Source organism: Stegostoma tigrinum, chromosome 5 (genome assembly GCF_030684315.1).
Source record: "Stegostoma tigrinum isolate sSteTig4 chromosome 5, sSteTig4.hap1, whole genome shotgun sequence".
NCBI classification, from domain to species: domain Eukaryota; kingdom Metazoa; phylum Chordata; class Chondrichthyes; order Orectolobiformes; family Stegostomatidae; genus Stegostoma; species Stegostoma tigrinum.
This window is the reverse complement of record NC_081358.1, coordinates 43,443,339-43,463,283: the sequence shown is the minus strand read 5'-3', so window position 1 is coordinate 43,463,283 and position 19,945 is coordinate 43,443,339. Positions and strand designations below refer to the sequence as shown.

Below are 19,945 nucleotides of genomic sequence, written 5' to 3'. Positions count from 1 at the left end.
CAACAGCAAGCAAACAGCATGCTGACCTTTGGTGCAAGACTGTATGGAGCAAAAGAGTAGCGGTGACTTATTACAATTTTACCAGACTGTGGTAAAACAACACCTGGGACACTGGGTGTAATTTTGGTCTCCATATTTAGTGAAAGATATACTTCCGGTCTTGGAGGTGGATTTTCATTACATTGGTCCCTGGGATGAGAAGGTTGTCCTATGAGAGGCTGGACAAATTGGCTCCATATCTATAGTGTGGGCAATACACAGAACTGGGGCTTAGATGATGAAGTTCTGCTGAGGTCCATGTCAACCATGTCTCTTTCTGAATCTTCTGGCCTACCACGAATGCTCACACATTATATGCATGTTCTTTCAATTTGATACAGTCCTAAAGTTTTTTAGTTGGTCATGGACTATTCACCTTTCTCAGAGACTTTCTTTAAATATCTCCTGAAATGTCCATCACTGTTCACATACTGTCTTCAACTTTTAATCTGTTTTCCAAATACAACTTAAGCCAATTCTGTCACCATACTTTTGCAATTGCCTTATCGTCAATAGCTTCAGATCCAGATTTGTCACCCACAAACTGGATGATATTTCTATCTTGTTATTTTCACGCTTCCCTAGAGATTCCTTTACCATGAGATCATTAATTAATAACACATTGTTACACATACCAGGTCTAAAATAGCCTGTTCCCTAGTTGGTTCTATATTTTGTCATTCTAAGAAACTGTTCCAAATGCACTTATTCTCAAGGCTAACCAATCTCAAGACTATTAAAGATGCCCACGATTATAGTACTTTTCTTAAAGCCACCATCATTTCTTTATATATATTCCATCAAAGATTTTGTCCCTTCCTAATCTTAGCTCCATCTAAAAACTGATTCTGCAACGTAATCTTCTGAGCTAATACTCACTAACGTGTTGATCCCATTCTTTGCTAAAAAAAAGCTATCCAACCTCATTTTTCCTTTTGCCAATCACTTGGGAATATCTAGCACACCTGAATATTTACATCCCAGTCTTGGGTACCATATTTCTGTCACGGTAATTGGATCATACCCATTTATTTCCCTTTGTGCCATCAATTCACCCAACTTGTTCTAAATGCCGCATGCATTCAGATAGCAAACCTTTGACTTTCACTTATCACCATTTTTTCCTACTCTGACACTATCTCCTGGTGCACAAATGTGTTTGCAGACTCTTTCCCTACCTAGTATACAATGGCTATCATGAACCATATCACAACCCTATGCTTGTCCTTTACCTTTCTCATTAACTTTTTTAAATTTCCCCAACACCTAAAAACCCTACCCCTCATTTTTTAAGTTTAAACCCTTAATGAGAACAGAACATTAAAAAGTAGGCGAAGTAAGCCACAGTACCCTTTGTGCTTGCACCTCCATTCAATAATTCCATGGCTGATCTGATTATGGACTTAATTCCGATTTCCTAACTGTCCCCATCACCTTCGCCTCTCTTATGGATCAAAAATCTGTCTAACTTAGCTCTGAATATGTTTAATTTGACATGTTACTGAATGCCAAAGTTTCAGACGTCTCCAAGAAGAAATTTGTCCTAATTTCTGCCTCAACTTATTTTGAAACTATCCCACCTGTTCAATACTCTGTCACAAAGGGAAAACACCTTCAGCATTTACTATGTCAACACCCCTCTAAACCTTACATGCTTCAATAAATTAACTTTTCATTCTTATGAACTCCAACAAGCATAAGCCCAACTGGTTCAATCTTTCCTCAGAAGACATTCACTGCATCCCAGAAATAAATCAAGTGAATGGTCTTTGAGCTGTCTCCAATGGAAGTATATCCCTCCTTAAATAAGGAGAATAAAATTGTACACGGTACTCTAGGTATACTCTCATCACAAATGCGCACAGTTATAACAAGACTTACCTTTTTTTATACATTACCCCTCTTTTAAACAAAGACCAATGTTCCATTTATCTTTTTAACTTTTTTTTTCTTTATTCATTCATGGAATGAGGATGTCGCTGGCTACACAGCATTTATTGCCCATCCCTAATTGCCCACAGGGCAGTTAAGAGTCAACCACATTGCTGTGGGTCTGGAGGCACATGTACGCCAGGCCAGGCAAGGATGGCAGTTTCCTTCCCTAAAGGTCATCAGTGAACCAGATGGGTTTTTCCTGATAATTAGCAATGGATTCATGTTCATCACTAGATCCTTAATTCCAGATATTTATTGAATTCAAATTTCACCATCTGCCAAGGTAGGTTTTGAACCCAGGTCCCCAGATCATTATCTGGGTGTCTGGATTAACAATCCAGCAATAAAACCACTAGGCCATCGCCTCCCCAACTACTTGTTTTACCTCCATATTAAATTTTAAGCATTCAAGACACCCAGATGCATATGCACTGCAGCATTCGATAGCTGTTTTCCATTTATATGTTATATTTTTCTATCCGTAATACCACATTTTCCCATGTTATACCCCATAGCCATCAGGTCCCAAGGTCTGGTCAGCTAGACCATTTGATTACCAGATACTTTTCCACTCAGTGACTGATTTACGTTCCTCCCGTCCTTTTGTCTCTTGACATCCTACTAGTTTCGGGATACTTTTACTGTTTTCTACCACGAAGACAAATATAAAATTCAATATGAATATCTGACTCACAAGACAACGGTCTCAGCACAATTCAAGTGTAACCCATCCTCAACAGGTATAGTTCCACAGATACTCCCCCACAATATTAATGCCACTGCCTCATGAATTGAAACCCCTTTCTCTCACAGCAAAAAATTTAGACAGGTATGATTGTACTGAGTCTATGCCAACCAAGTTGATGCGGTCTGTCCTCGAGCTGTCCTCTTAAGTCCTGGTAAAATTCTGGTGAATATTTGATGTGGTCTCTTAAGATGATTTTTGCCTCTTTGGTTGTTGGTCTTCAAAACTGAACACAGTGCTCCAGATGGTGCATGACCAAGATTCTTTGTAACTGAAGTATCATTTCTTCATTTTCTTTTATTCTAATTACATTGAGGTAAAGACTAACACACAATTAGCCTTTTGGATTACTTTTTCCGTCTGCACATTAGCTTTGCACTCTCTTCATAACTTACTTTCCGACCACAGTTTTGAATGTGAATCCATGTTCCTATGAGTCACACACTACCCTTCACTAAAATTGTCAAGAGATTAAATTGCTATATGATATATAAAATTTTGGGTTTCTCGTATCAAATAAAATCAGGGTATGTTGTGCAAAATTGTGCATGAAGAGAGTCAGAGAAGCACTGATTGAAGACAGGCTATACATGATTAGAGGTTGTGTATGTATTGTTTGAAAACCTGTTGTATGAACTGATGGTATGAACAATACAGGGTTAATTCTACCATCTTCTGGAATAGTGCACTCAGACAAACCACTGAAAAACAATTCTGGCTAATATTTGATTCAGTGGATGCTATTCATCAGTACCAGAGACAACACAAAAAGCAAGCATGCCTACATCAAGTCATAGACATCTACAACACAGTGTTAAATGTAAGGCAAACTAACATGTAACTCAGTGAAAAAAGCAAAGACTTCTACACCCTGCTCAACATTTCGCAAATGTTTCTTCACAATAACACTACCTTTCTTTCCCCACTATTGCTACAAGAAAATTTAGAAGATTTAGTTTTCCTGATGGTTTGTTGCCTGGTTTGGTGCTGAGGTACATCCATCAGTTACGCTGAAGATTTTATCATGAGTTAGTACTGATTCAAATCGAGACCAGTTGTAATACATTGCAGCATGATTCAAGTGAAACCCATGCCAACAGAACAGATCCAGTTATGGGTGCTTTAAGTCATAATGATTCCAGGTTCATAAATGCAGAATATACAATTTGGAGAAGATTGCAGTAGACTTTCAGAGAAGAACAACATTGAAAGAGAAAGACAAATTTAAAACTAAAGCTGTGCGGTGCTCAGGCAAGTCTTTGGAAATGAACAATGTTAATGTTGGTGCTTGTGACACAGTCCTGCTCAGAGTTTCTTTTGTATCAGTAACTCTTATATGAAGAAAATGCAGACAACCAACTTCCTTCATGAATGTAGTATCATGTGCTGTGCAGAATATAATGCACCATGGTGGTATTATACACATACAGCTGTTAGCAGAATTTCACCAATCAGTCTGGAGGAAGTGGTAAGGTGACAAGTCTCACTACAAGCAATGCTATTAGAACAGCATATACAAAAAACTTTTAGTTATGCATATTTTCTCATACTTTCTAAAGTATTAGTGTACAAACTCTACACAGACATCAAACAAAAATATTTAACTGCAATTTATTTTGCTTCGACATAACTATTGGCAGCTTTCGTTTTCTATCCTGGTATGTGGACATCACTGGCAAAGACAGCATTAGTTGCCCATTGCTAACTGCCCTTAAACTGAGTGATTTACTGTGAATCCAGATACACACACAGGCCAGGCTAGGCAAGGATAGCAGATTTCTTTCCATAAAAGATGTCAGTGAGCTTTGCAAAGCTCACAATCTTGTAATGCTATTATATGATGTAACTGAGTGAATGCCAAATCCCTCTGTTTGAGAGAGGCTGTCAGCAAACCAAAAAAGTGCACAGATTCCATGTTCTAAGTGGAAATCCATGCTCAAAAGTCGAAAGGTTAATGCTGCAATGTTACAGCATTGTTTTTGGTCTGGACTCATCAGGACTTAGTCTTGCGGTGAGAGCAATGAAATTATCCCATCTACTGTTATGGTAGGCATTTAGAAGAATTCTCATTTAATTTTTGGTTTATTAATTTATGGAATGAGGGTGTTACTGGAAAGGTGAACATTTAATATTCTACCGTATTGGTACTAGAACTAAATAGCTCTCTTGGCCACTTCATACAGCAGCTAAGAGTCAATCAGATTGCTGTGGATCTGGAGTCACAGACAGGCCAGACCAGGTAAGGATGGCAGATTTCCTTCCCAAAACAGATGTTAGTGAAGCTAATGGGTTTTTAAGGCAATTGACATTGGTTGCATGGTCACCCTTAGCCTAGAATTTAAAACAAAAACTCAATATTTATTGAACATAAATTACACTATCTGCCATGGTGGGATTTGAACACATCTCCAGGATATTAGCATGGGGATCTGGATTATTAATTCAGTGACATTATCGCAATACCACCACCACTTCAATTTGTCTAAATCAGGACGTGAATTATACTTACAGCACTCAATTGGGTTTGATGAGACCTGCAGCGAAATAGTTCTACCATTAGGTTGTGGAATATGTACACGAAAGACCAGTCTCACTCTTGTATTCTTCCTTCCAATGTCAGTTTCACCTTTCCTCAGCTCAATATCAGAATTCCTAAGTTTCAGTATTCCAGCACAATCAATACTGTTGGATGACAAAAAAAAATTATAAGGACACTTTTCCAGCAAGTAAAAATGACAGGATTTGAATTCTTTATCACCTGGCTGCAACGTGTAAATAATGTCCATCCTTTAAATAATAGATAGCTTTACTGATACAATTTGTGGCCTTTTTGTAAGACCATACATAAACCATTCAGAGAAAATTCATTTCGAAAATGCTGGCAACATGGTATAATAATACCTAGAGAGCAGACTGACATTTAAAAAATTTTGAATTAGGCCAACTGAAGTAAAGGGAAGTACATAAGGCACAATACTAGCAAAGCAGCTAGAACTGAACTCATTCACATAATGCACAGGTAAATTGTGCCAAAATAGAACATAAAACAAAGAAAGAGATAACAAGGTATACAGCTGGATAAACACAGAAGGCCAAGCAGCATCAGAGGAGCAGGAAGGCTGACGTTTCGGGGCCCAAAACGTCAGCCTTCCTGCTCCTCTGATGCTGCTTGGCCTGCTGTGTTTATTCAGCTCTATTCCCTGTTACCTCAGATCCTCCAGCATCTGCAGTTCCTACTATCTATAAAACAAACAAATGTTGTTTGAAGAGAGGTTTCAGAAGCCTGAGCGTCACCGTGAAGTTCCAGTACATTGAAAATTTCTACACCCATTTCCAGGAAGGAAAAGTGTGATAATTGCATAAAATCTTGGTGATGGTGGCATTTGCTATTTTGTGTAGAGAACAGGAGTAAACTGGTAGCTCCTCAAGCCTGCCTCCATTCAGTGACATCATGGCAGATGTGTGATACAACATCATGTAACCCAGTTTTAATCATGCTTCTCTATAACTGTAGATAACAAAAATTTATCAATCTCAGGTTCAAAATTTACTGTTAACCTATCATCAATTACTATTTGTGGTGAATACTCCTAAATGTTTCCTTATTTTATTCCTGAAAGGTCTGGCTTTAATTTTTAGACTATATCCCGTGGTCCTTGTTGTTTTCCATGATCTGTTTGATTATGGAGTCTGTTTAGTACTGGCATTCGCTGTGCTTAATTGCTTAAACCTGGGTGTGGACTCTGAGAAAAGTAAACAAAGCTGTAAAAAAGATGGAAGGCGGTGTTAAAACCATACAAAAGACATATAAAGCACTGCATAGAACACTGTGAATAGCGTTTCTACGCACATGGAAACTAATCTCATCTCCATATTGAACTAGGATATATAAAACATACAACTTTCTTACACTGGTAATGGGAACTGCAGATGCTGGAGAATCCAAGATAATAAAGTGTGAAGCTGGATGAACACAGCAGGCCAAGCAGCATCTCAGGAGCACAAAAGCTGACGTTTCGGGCCTAGACCCTTCATCACACTTTCTTACACTCCCATTCAGTGAAAATAGTTTCCCTCCATCAACTCTAACTGTTGTCTTTGACCACTTCATTCAAATCATCCATTAATCTTCTTATTGTAATAATAATCAATTATTGTGCTCCTCCTGTAAGTGACACAAGAATAATGGCAAAATATGCACAGTTTAACGACTTGCAGAAATTGTGCATATTTTCCTACTTCTGCCTACTTAAGTGATGGCAAGTGCCATCAACAGTGCTATCAAGCAGCACTTGCTCAGAAATAATCTGCTCAGCGACACCCAGTTTGGATTCCACCAGGGCCACTCAGCTCCTGATCTCATTACAGTTTTGGTTCAAACATGGACAAAAGAGCTGAATTCCAGAGGTGAGGTGAGAGTGACAGCCCTTGATATCAAGTCTGCATTCGATCAAGTGTGGCATCAAGCAGCCTTGGCAAAACTGGAATCAGAACTGGAATCAATGGGTATCAGAGGGCAAACTCTCCGGTGGTTGGAGTCATACCTGACACATAGGAAGATGGTCATGATTGTGGGAGGTCAATCATCTCAGCTCCAGGACATCTCTGCAGGAGTTCCTCAGGGTAGTGTCCTAGGTCCAACTATCTTCAACTGCTTCATCAATGACCTTCCCTCCATCATAAGGATGTTCACCGATGATTGTACAATGTTCAGCACCATTCGTGACTCCTCAAATAGTGACTCAGTTCATGTTCACATGCAACAAGATCTGGACAATATCCAGGGTTGGGCTGATAAGTGGCAAGTGGCATTTATGCCACACAAATGCCAGGGTATGACCATCACCATTAAGATACAATCTGACCACCAACCCCTGACATTCAATGATGTTACTATCACTGAATCCTCCACTATCAACATTCTGAGGGTTACCATTGACCAGAAACTCAACTGGACTCACCACATTAACAGCATGTCTACAAGAGCAGGCCAGAAGTTGGGAATACTGCAGCAAGTAACTCACCTCCTGACTCTTCTAAGCCTGTCCACTGTCTACAAGGCACAAGTCAGGAGTCTGATGGAATACCCCCAACTTGCCTGGATGAGTGCAGCCCCAACAACACTGAAGAAGCTTGACACCATCCAGGACAAAGCAGTCCACTTGACTGGCACTCATACAAGCATTCACTCCCTCCACCTCCGATGCACAGTAGCAGCAGTATGTACTATCTACAAGATGCAGTGCAGAAATTCACCAAAGATCCTCAGACAGTACCTCCCAAACCCACGACCACTTCCATCCAGAAGGACAAGGACAGCAGACATATGGAAACACCACCACGTCCAAGTTCTTCTCCAAGTCACTCACCATCCTGGCTTGGAAATATATTGCCATTCCTTCACTGTCACTGAGTCAAAAACCTGGAATTCCTTCCCTAATGGCATTATGGGTCAACCCACAGCTGGAGGACTGCAGCGATTCAAAAAGGCAACTCACCACCGCCTTCTCAAGGGCAACTGGGGATAGGCAAGAAATGCTGGCCAGCCAGCGATACTCACATCCCACAAATGAATAAAACAAAGGTTTCAGCCTAACATCAGTTTGCTGATTCAGTACAACATTACCAACAATAATGCAGGAGAGAAGTTAAGGCCGTAAGGAAGGCTAAGAGGAAGCATCAGGAAAGATGGCAGACTGCACTAAAATGAACAGTAAAATGTTCTTCAAACATATTAATACCAGATGATTAACAAGGGTTACAGTGACGCTTATAAGGAACAAGCAGGGCAAACTGCTCACTGAAGCAAAGGATATGGCATAGATACTAAATGAGTACTTTGCATCTGCCTTTATCAAATCAGAAAATAATGACAATGGAGAATTGTGTTCAGTTTTTTAAGTAAGGATATTAAAACCCTGGAGACAGCACAAAAGAGATTTACTGGAATGATAACAGGAATGAGGGATTTTAGATACAAGGAAAGATTACAGAGACTGTATTTATTCTTCTTGGAGCAGAGAAGAATAAGAAGTGACCTTAATGAAGATTTCAAAATTATGAACAATTCTAAGAGGGTAAAGAAGGTTATTCTGTTTCTGCTGGTTGGTATGTCAGTAACTATAGGTCACAATTTCAAGATTGTCACCAAGAGAATCCAGGAGTGAGATTGAGAGAAACTTCTTTACTCAGACAGCTGTTCAGATTTGGAATGCACTGCCTGGGACTGTGGTGGAGGCACGTTGCATGCAAGGTTTCAAAGAGAGCTGGATATATATTTGGAAGTTTGGAAGTTAGAAGGCTGCGAAGATAGGGCTGGATAATGGGACTAGCTGGGTAGCTTTTTTGGATGTGGGTACAGACATGATTGGGGCAAATGGCCTACATTTGTACTGTAAAATTCTATGATTCTTTGCTAGGGTAAAGGCTTGTCCTATGTTTTGTACAGAAGGGCCACCAGCAGTACATTTGCAGGGCAAATGTACATGGATTTGTGTAACTAGTACGACTACGGCAAGAAAATTAGTTACAGGACTAAAAAGAACTCAATGAAATTATTTCACTGGAACATTAAAGTAATGGAAGAAGTTCAGACACAACATAGAACATTCTAATTATTTCAACAAAAACCCAAAGAGATTTTCTTTTAACACATGACCACTTTTAACAAGCTTGATTTTGGCATCATACTCTAACATAAATTAAAACTAGAAACAAAAGCATTCATCTTTTGTAATAGTGCACCCTATATTTTGTGGGGGATACCAGTGAGCAACAGTGCTAAGCCATTTACTTTAAACATGCAGCCTCTCCCCTAAGTTAACAGAAGAAGTCATTTTTAATCAACACATTAAGCTTTTGCATCTCAGAAGCAGGCAACTTATTTTCCTGGCACATGATATTGAATTACCTGGATAAAAGAAAATCTTGCATTTTGCTAGCACCTTCCAAAATTTCAGGATGTGCTAAAGTGTAGTCACCATTACAATGTAGGAAACATGGCAGATAATTTGGTGATGCTAAGCACACACAAACAGTAATGGCGCAGTGACCAGGTAATTTGTTTTTAGTGATGCTGGTTGAGAGATTAGTATCGACTGGCTCGTTTGAAATTGCTTGCTCTTCATCAAAGTAATGTTGTGGAATTTTTACATACAATTAAGAGGGCTAACAGGGTTTTGGCTTAAAACCTTGACCAAAAGATATGCTGCCCCCTCAACAGTGCCACAATGAAGTGTCAGTCTAGATTTTGTGCACAAGACTCCAGAGTTGAAGTTGAACCTACAAACTTCTGACTGCAAGGCAAGCATGCTACCACTAAGCCATGATTGACATGTAAACTGTAGTCACGATGGGATGCTTTTCTACCTGTCATCTATAAAAAAGCTCAAAAAGCATGTAAAGAAAATAATGACAACCTCGGTACTAATTCCAAATTCATACACATAGTACACAATATTCCACATCATTCCAAATGCTTCCTAATAACTACAGAATATCTTCATATTGCAACTAATGGCTTCTGCATTAATTTATACCGTAGATGTAAAAGTATTCAGTCATCTTTGTAAAATATTCTCAGTTAATTGACAAGGTCTACTTCTGTGGCAATGAGAATCTGCAAATGATACAACATGGCATTAGGGAAAGAAAAATTAGTTTAAAAGACTCCATGAGCATTTTGCTTCACAATGGCTTCTCAGGTCATGGTAAAAGCAGTGAACAGAGGAACCGTTTTTCCAAAATAAAAGTAGAGACACTTGAAAGCAGGCTTACTTTGCTCTCATGTTGTTTTCTGGTAACAGTGGAATCTCCAGCACCTTGGTGTTGTTGATGATGGTTTCATGGCTGCTTGTGGAAACTGTCTTCCCAGTGATTCGATGGACCTGGTAGAAAGCATGGGGTCGCAACAGACGATCATCTGCTGTCCCAATGAACAGCTGTAAAGTGAGTGGTTCACTTTCCATATAACCATGGAGCTGGCAATAAAACAGAAACAGTCTCGGTCGACATTATATAACATACGGTATTAAAGACCATTTTTTAAAAATATAGACTGGTGCCAAATCCAGGCAAGAAAATTATTGACAGCTGCTAAATATGTTACATACTTCAGTAATCACAACATAAAAAAGTGTATTTAGTCCATTTTTCATCAGAGTAAATGTTGCCAAACACTATTAATTTGTAATTCCAGACACTTCTTTGAGGCTGCTGTGGTGTAGTTTTTCAAAGGTTAGAAAAAGAAACACAAAGACTGGTTTCATGAATCTCTTCAAAAGATGGTCCTCCTACAACCTCATTCTTGTCTATTAATTCCAACATGCAATGCCTATAAAGTTGTTGGAAACCAGGTTAAGGCACTATAAATTGTTAGCTATGATTCAGTGGTAGCACTCTCACCACTGAGTTAGAAGGTTATGGGTTCAAGTCCCGCTCTCAGAATTGAGCTAAACAATCCAGACTGGCATGCCCTGTGCAGGATCAAGGGAGCATTACAGCATCAGAGATATTGTTGTTTTAATAAGATGTTAAATGAAGGTCATATTTGGCAAGCAGGTAGATGCAAAAGATCTATGGCATTATTTCAATGAAGAGGAAGGGGAGTTATCCCTGCTGTCCTTGCCAATTGATTTCATTTCATCAAAACAGATTCTCTCATTCTCCAACTATGGGAGCTTGCTGCACACAAATTGGCTGCCATACTTCCTATAGTATAACTTCAAAAATTACTGCATTTGAAGGAAATACAGTATGGGCCCTCTGCCAATCATGGAAGGCATTATATAATTGTAAACCTTTTTTTAAAGTCCCCATCATCCTTAAATATTTATGTTTTCTGACAAACAAGTCAATAATTGAACATTGTTGCCATAAATAAATCATTGAGTGACAAAGTTGAAATGTTTACATGGCAGTAAATCTGCCCAAGGTTCAAAGTATATTTTAAAAGAGAAATTGATTCTCCAGCATGAGCATCACTAGCAGGAGCAGCATTTATTGCCCATTCCTAAATGTCCTTGAGAAACAGCAAATAAGTGCAATTCTTTTTTTCTTGCTGACCCACTTCATTTGGCAGAGGTACATCCACAATGTCATTTGGTAGAAAACTTGAGGATTTTGACTCAGTAACAATAAAAGAACAGCAACATATGAAGAATTTCAGATCCCAGCTGTTCTTGTCCTTTCAGATGTTGGAAATCTCAGGCTTGGAATCTCCTACTCAAGAAGCATTTGCAGCAAGCAACAGAGTGAAAAATAGTAAGCTTTCCAAAAATTAAGAATTCATAACAAAAAAACAGCAATTGCAATTCTCTACTATTGGAAAGAATTGAAGCTTTCAGGCAAACAACATTATTATTCTACCTAGAAGGCACAGAATTGCATTGGGGAACATCTTGTTCGAACGGCTAAATTCTCATCGACTCTATTTCACAAGCATTGTTGAGGATAGTCAGCAAGAAAGAGTGCCAACATCTACAAACACTAAACACTGAAGTTCCCGCCTGAAACGTCTATCTCTTTAAGACACACGCTTAAAACCTCCCTTTTTGACTAAGTTTTTGTTCAATATCTCCATGGCATGTCAAGTCTAGTTTTATTTGATCATTCACTACAAAGCACACTTGGTCATTTTCAAAGAAGGTTCATAAATGCAGCTTGTTGTTAATATGAAGATAGCACAAAGACTTCAACAAGATGCGAGCGTGGGAGTAATGGTTAACCAAGTGTTAATGACTAAAAGCAAGGTCAAATCACACGACTAATAACACTGCACAAAGAGAAAGTATGAACAATACTGTTAATGTGGTAGAGGACAAAACTAAGCTGCAAAACATGCACACAAAAGCAAGCAAGCACTGGTCCCAACGAACTGTATCAAAGGCAGCATCAAGTCAACAACAGTGAAAATCGCAGTTAGGCCATGATGGAAGACAAAACAACTACAGGAAAGAATATTCAAGGCTGAGACAACAGAGGCCTAGAACTTGTGTGAATCATTGGAGATGAGACACACAACACAAGATGTGTGTCAGGACTCCACAGAAGACCCAACACGCTGAAATTCATGGGAATTGCTCATCAAATCTGTATTAATAACAGTAAATAACTCTATTACCCGGGACCCTCCAAAAAAGTCTGACTCTATTTTGGATTCAGAGCTTTTAAGCAACTCCAATTTATTGACCTACATAGTTACTCAGGAAATGTTAAAATAGAAAACTCTTAGTCTAACTCCTGGATGACTAAGCAACTGAACACTTCCCCCCACCCCTCCATCCCCCCAAGTATACACACCAACACTCTCCACCACCGCCCAAACCACTGCACAAAACAGTATACTCTGACATCCAGTTATATCTCTCCTTGTTTACATTCTTCTGTGGTATGCTAGTTTGTCTTTAACTGGAATGGACTGAGATCCTGACCCAGGTTTTCAATGATATACCAAAATCATATTGTCTTTCCTCTCTTATTCTTGTGTGCCCTGACATTGCTCTGCTAATCTAGTCAAGTTGTATAATATAATGGCTCTGAAAGAATTACTGTTGAGATTTTATTAGCTCAACCCAATTTGATACATCTCACAGTCTTTGGATAGAGAAAGTTAGTCTTGCACAAGATCCTGATGAAGACAGATGTGACATAGTATCTCCTGATAGTTGTAAGTCATGCATTCAAACTGGATCCCTGATGCTGCGAGACAGTAGTGCTAACCAAAGAGCCACTGTGCCATCTGGATGGTCCTAAATACATTTAAAGTATCTCCCATTGCTGCTCCAGACACTTCAAAACCGAGATCATGTTAAACTTCACCCGGATTACGCTTGACATTACAAACACAGGAGAGCGACTGCTCAATGCTTACAGAAATCAGCAAACGAAGTGAAGAAATGCTGAGCATACTATTGTTTCTAAAACAAACATCTTTTTCTCTATGGAAGATCATGGATGATTTTTCCTTCCCAAGCTACCTTGGGAATCCAGTGTTATTGACCATTCTCATCATCGCTGAAAGAAGACGGAGGGTGGTAGTTGATGGGAAATGTTCATCCTGGAGACCATTTACTAGTGGTGTACCGCAAGGATCGGTGTTGGGTCCACTGCTGTTTGTCATTTTTATAAATAACCTGGATCAGGGCGTAGAAGGATGGGTTAGTAAATTTGCAGATGACACTAAGGTCAGTGGAGTTGTGGATAGTGACGAAGGATGCTGTAGGTTGCAGAGAGACATAGATAAGCTGCAGAGCTGGGCTGAGAGGTGGCAAATGGAGTTTAATGCAGACAAGTGTGAGGTGATGCACCTTGGTAGGAGTAACCAGAAGGCAAAGTACTGGGCCAATGGTAAGATTCTTAGCAGTGTAGGTGAGCAGAGAGATCTCGGTGTCTATGTACACAGATCACTGAAAGTTGCCACCCAGGTTGACAGGGCTGTTAAGAAGGCATACAGTGTTTTAGCTTTTATTAATAGAGGGATTGAGTTCCGGAACCAAGAGGTCATGTTGCAGCTGTACAAAACTCTGGTGTGGCCGCACTTGGAGTATTGTGTACAGTTCTGGTCAACGCATTATAATAAGGATGTGGAAGCTTTGGAAAGGGTGCAGAGGAGATTTACTAGGATGTTGCCTGGTATGGAGGGAAGGACTTACGAGGAAAGGCTGAGGGACTTGAGGCTGTTTTCATTAGAGAGAAGAAGGTTGAGAGGTGACTTAATTGAAACATATAAAATAATCAGAGGGTTAGATAGGGTGGATAGGGAAAGCCTTTTTCCTAGGATGGTAAACGGCGAGCACAAGGGGGCATAGCTTTAAATTGAGGGGTGAAAGATATAGGACAGATGTCAGAGGTAGTTTCTTTACTCAGAGTAGTAAGGGAATGGAACGCTTTGCCTGCAACGGTTGTAGATTCGCCAACTTTAGGTACATTTAAGTCGTCATTGGATGAGCATATGGCCGTACATGGAATAGTGTAGGTTAGATGGGCTTCAGATCGGTATGACAGGTCGGCACAACGTCGAGGGCCGAAGGGCCTGTACTGTGCTGTAATGTTCTATGTTCTATGTTCATCACGTCCATGTATCCCAGGACTTCCTGAGGTGAAATTGAGAGGGCAAGGGAGAGAATATAAAATTCCACTATCCACAGAAGGGGCAGACAACAGCAGATCTAATAATGGAGTAGGAATGATTTCCCCCTTTTTCCCTTAGCAGCCTTGCTAAGAGCTTCCAAGATTTTCATTGATGGGGTCTCAAATAATCAGACACAAGAGAAAGTCATGATAAACAGGAAGGCAAAGCCTTTCCAACTCAGCCTTCGTGGTAGACTTTCAGACGTGGAGGTATTAGGCTTTTGTTCTTGGAGGTCCTTAATCCATGGGCCATTCCTGTTCCTACAGCCTTCTCAGTTTCTCAGTGCAAGGTCCTAAACAGCAGCTTTGCACCAGGCTATAAAAATCAATTCCATGTAGTAAGCATCTGAATGATGCAACTTAAGGATTGTTTTGTGCCAATTTGATGACAACATCATCAAATGTCTGATAAGAGCGTGTGGACTTCAGCAACTTTGTTGAGTTCACCAAGGTGGTTTGCTACTACCTCAGCTTGTTTATTTATCAGAGTGCCTACAGAATCGAGAATAAGATATTTAGCTAAGTTGACCTCTCTCTTTTGAGACATTCTAGGGCCACCTACCACAATACTGTTCTTTTTGTGCTAAGTACACTAGGATTCCATCACCAGTACTGCATTGTTTCCAAAAGAAGGGCAGCCAGTTTATAGATGCTAATGGCTTGGATTGTTTCTCTTCCTATAAAGTTCTACAATTTCTACTAGGGCAATGCCAGCATGAAAAAAAGTGAATTAATTGCTCATAAATGCCTTCAAGTCAGTGTTTTATGAAAGAACAATTTCAAAAACCGGCAAGACTCCACCAAATGTACAAGTGCAGCCGGTTTGCAGACAAAAGAAACTTGTTAACATTTCTCAGCCACAAAAACCCAACTTGCAAAATGGTAATTGCTTTTCAGAAATAGATGACAGACATATATATTTTGTTTTGTAAAAATGAAAATCCTGGTGCAAACCACATATATTTGACTCTTCAGAAACACATTGCTCCTGAAATTTTCCAGGCATCCTCCTGGTCCCTGCCTAACATTACATTATGAATGGTGCATATTGGACTGCTGAAATAAGAATATGTGCAAATCAACAATAAATAGTCAGGAATGGTTCATTTTGTCATTTCCTCCCAATGTCAACAATTTAATCATTGACATTTTCCTCAGTATTGTTGGTTCATTTCTCAAAACATTGTGTGGGGAAGGACAGAAAGTCAATATTACTTTGGAAAAAATCTGGGTGAAAAGCAAAGGATAAGAGTAGACAAGTTTCTGGTTGCATTTTCCCATCTTCTACCTGCAGTGCAGTGCAGGGGCTGGCAAATTGGTACACGATGACATTTGTACAGGGCAACCACTGGGGACAATAGAGGAGCACTCTGAATATGTAAGTCAAAATTCTAAAGCCCTGCTCAATGAGCTGCCCTAGAAGTGGTTTAATTGGCATCTGTAGCCTGGCTGTTTAATGCAGATGGGCATGACCAAATTTCATTTTGGCCTCCAGTCTTTAGAAATCCAGTGCAATTGTGTTTATGGCTTCAACATTGTACCTACTCAGTCACCCCTAGTTGTATGTCAAAAATCAAATTGTCTTGCTGCCACTTCAACTTCAGGCAGACACTTACAACATAGTTTCATATGATCAGCTGGCACAGTTAACGCTTAGACCAGTGGTAAAAGTTTTGATTCATGCCTAAAAATCTCAAGTCTTGCATTTTTATAAATCTTCCATTATCAATAAAACTATACCTTACATCACATATTTTAAAAAAATGTTTATGGGATATGGGAATCATTGGTTAGGCTAAGTGTTGAGAGGTTGGCGGATAGAGGGTAGAGGCAGTCAAGAGTCATACACATGCTCTGGGTCTAGAGTTTGTAAGCTAAAGTAGGCATGATTGGAAATTTCCTTCCCTAAAGGACAATAGTAAACCAGAAGGCAGTTTGTTTGCCTTCAGGGAATGCCTGAAGATCCTATGGGAGCTTAAAAGGGATTATTTTTGATTCGCACTGAGGGCAATGCATTCACAAAAAAACCCATCCCTGTATGGTTCAGCACTTCAACGATGATATTAAATAATGTAACTACAAGTAGGAAGCTTAACTTTAACTAGAAAGACTCCTCTATTCTCTTACAATCAAAAGGGCAAAGTAAATTAAACAAAAAGGCAGTTGGCTAAACAACATGTGTCCAGAACAAAAGTAATTTTGACTTTCACCATCAGGATTGTAAGCCTCGAAGTGAATTTTAGGCAAGTTGGTGCAAAGACAGCTCCAGGAGATAATCTCCAACCACTAAGACAATGCATCACTTGCTGCAAAACAGCAAGTAGTGCATACCAGTTTGTTGAGAAAATCCCCTGGTGAAACCTCAGAAAATTTGTAGGCCTTTTCAAATGCTAAACATTTTTTAAAAATATTTTCAATATCACCAAACAATCAAGGGCCCCATCAACATTAAGACTTTTCTGGTGGTTGAACAATAACGATCAGGATTTGGTGCTTGCATGTACCTAAAGGGAAATTTTGGTATAGTGTAATTTGCATCATTCAAAACAAACTTTGTTATCAAACTGGCACAAATAGTAACTCTGTGTTCTCCCAAGATGGAGTTTTATGCCTTGAGACAAAGACAAAGCTACTATACTGAAGCAACACTTCGCCAATCCCTTTGCTTTAGGTTAAAGCAGAAAACCACAGTCATTTCTGCTCTTATTTCATGCATTTAAATTTGAATGATATTGCTCCTAATGAAGAATGGAAAGGTCAATTAGTGAATGTAATAATCCAAGTATCTATAAAAGAAGGAAAAAAATGAGAGTTTTTTTTAATCATCAGACTTGTTGGCTACTGCATCAGCTGCACCATATGGTCTTTTTCTCATTTTCTCTCCATCTTCGGTCTGCCTCCCCCTCTCTCCCTATTTATTCCAGTTCCCTCTCCCCGTCCCCCTCTCTGATGAAGGGTCTAGGCCCGAAACGTCAGCTTTTGTGCTCCTGAGATGCTGCTTGGCCTGCTGTGTTCATCCATCTCCACACTTTGTTATCTTGTATTCTCCAGCGTCTGCAGTTCCCATTATCACTGCTCTTTTTCCTTGTCTGCTTTTAATCCTTCAGCACAATTTACACTTTTTGTATTCCTGCACTTCACAACTGGACAGCTTGAGCTGTTGAGCTTAGAGACCCTGGCCGTACAAGAGAGCTGTGAACCTGACGGTACAATTTAAACATCGCTATCATTGTCTTAGCACTGCTAAAATATACAAGATGGTGGCATGGGCCTCGTTGTATTTGTGCTCTGCTATTAAGTGTGGGATTTCTAAATTGTGTCATTGACTCTCGAATGCAAAAGGTAATCCTAGAATCTCAGCAGCTTATTCTTAATTTTCTCAGAACCTTTGAATAATTAGGGCATCATGGGTGCTCCGTAAATAGTCGCTATTAATGTGGTTCAAAACCACTGGAATGTTAATGGGGTAGTAAGCTTTTCCATTTATGCATGCTTTTGGCTCTGTGAGCTAGATTTTTCAGTCTCTCCCCAGCAGAACAGGGCTATTTTATCCTGTAAATGCTGGCGGAATGATACACTACTCCGTGCAACAATATTCCCCCGATGTAATCACAGGCAGTAACAACAGGACAGTCTGCCAAAGTCGAACAGTAGGCCCGATTAAAAGGCAAATCAGAGTAAATATTACATATCTAATATCCCAAGTATCATTGTAAGATGACAATATGTAGCACAGTATCAAATAGGGTCAACAAAGAAGAATGAAGTTTTTCTGCTGCAGAGCTGGCAGAATGAACCTGTGGCAGAGCTGGCCTAGTCCATCTGAAATTTAGAACCCATCCTTAATAAACCTTTCAAATTGAATATCCATTTGCTCCTGTAATATCAGAACTTAACTAACATTGGTGTACAGTAGATCCACTGTGCATGGACATTACTGCTAATTAAGTGCACTCCATGGAAAAAAATGGGAAAGAAACACATCTTTCAGAATTTCACTTAAATCATTCAAAATTTTTCAGGAATAAAAAGGAAAGCATATTAACTAAATGTTGAGAGAGATTGCAGATATTTGAGATGCTGTGAGATTGGAGTATCCTGGCATATGATTCACAGAAGATTAGCAAGCAGGTACAGCAAGTAATCAGGGAAGCTAACAGAACGTTATGTTTTATTCTGACATGAACTGAATGCAAGAGTTGGGAGATTACACTTCAGTTATACAGGACATTGATGAAACTGTATCTGGAGTACTGCATACAGTGCTGGTCACTACACTCAAAGAAGGATGTTAACGTATTGGAAGTAGTTCAGAAAAGGTTTACTAGACTAATACCTGTGGCGGGTGGATTGTGTTATGAGGAAAGGCTAGAAAATCTCAGCCTGTATTCTCCAGAGTTTAGAAGAGTCAGAGGTGAGTTAATTAAAACATAAAAGATCCTGAAGGGACTTGACTGAGTGGATGCTGAAAACATGCTTTCTCTAATGAAAGAATCTAAAACAAGGAATCATAGTTTAAATAATTGCCGATTAAAGATCCAAATGAAGAAACTTTATTTTCCTAAGGGTTGAGAATCTTTGGAATTCCCTTCCTCAAAAGGAAGTGGATGCAGAATCTGTAAATATTTTATGGCAGAGATCAATAGATTCTTGATTACCAAGGGGATGAAAGATTATTGGGTATATGCAGGAATGTCGATTTGTGGGTAAAATCAGATCAGCTATGATCTCACTGATTGGCAGAGCAGGGTCAAAGGGCCGAGTGGCCTATTATTGTTCATATGTTCATAGTAACAGCAGAGGATTTGACTCACATAATAATCAAATTTTGAAGAGCTAAACCACTTTTAACAACCATTTGTTTTTAACTGCAATGCATAATATTAATATTTTAAAACACAGCACAGACAAGCATAGGAACAACACAGGCCATTGCCCAAAACAGAAAGAACCATTAATTGATTGTGATATGTTCACAAACTGCAAGGTACTACGGGTAATTCGTGTTAAGTTAAATCAGTCTACAAAAAGGCTTGGCTCCTGTTGTTATTTAATAAAACAATCAGCAAGTGCCACGGCTATTAACGATAAAATGAG

General features: G+C 39.3%; 1 protein-coding gene across 2 annotated transcripts in view; it reads right to left on the bottom strand.

Annotated features, from left to right (window-relative positions):
- nfatc1 (nuclear factor of activated T cells 1) overlaps positions 1-19,945 on the bottom strand; it is a 249,402-nt gene that overhangs the window by 188,101 nt on the left and 41,356 nt on the right. For both annotated transcript variants that reach the window (XM_048530056.2, XM_059645959.1), the window contains exons 4-5: positions 10,496-10,698; positions 5,229-5,401 (exon numbers count right to left, since the gene is read on the bottom strand). In XM_048530056.2, coding sequence (XP_048386013.1) covers positions 5,229-5,401; positions 10,496-10,698 — 376 coding nt within the window. The remainder of the gene's footprint in view (positions 1-5,228; positions 5,402-10,495; positions 10,699-19,945) is intronic.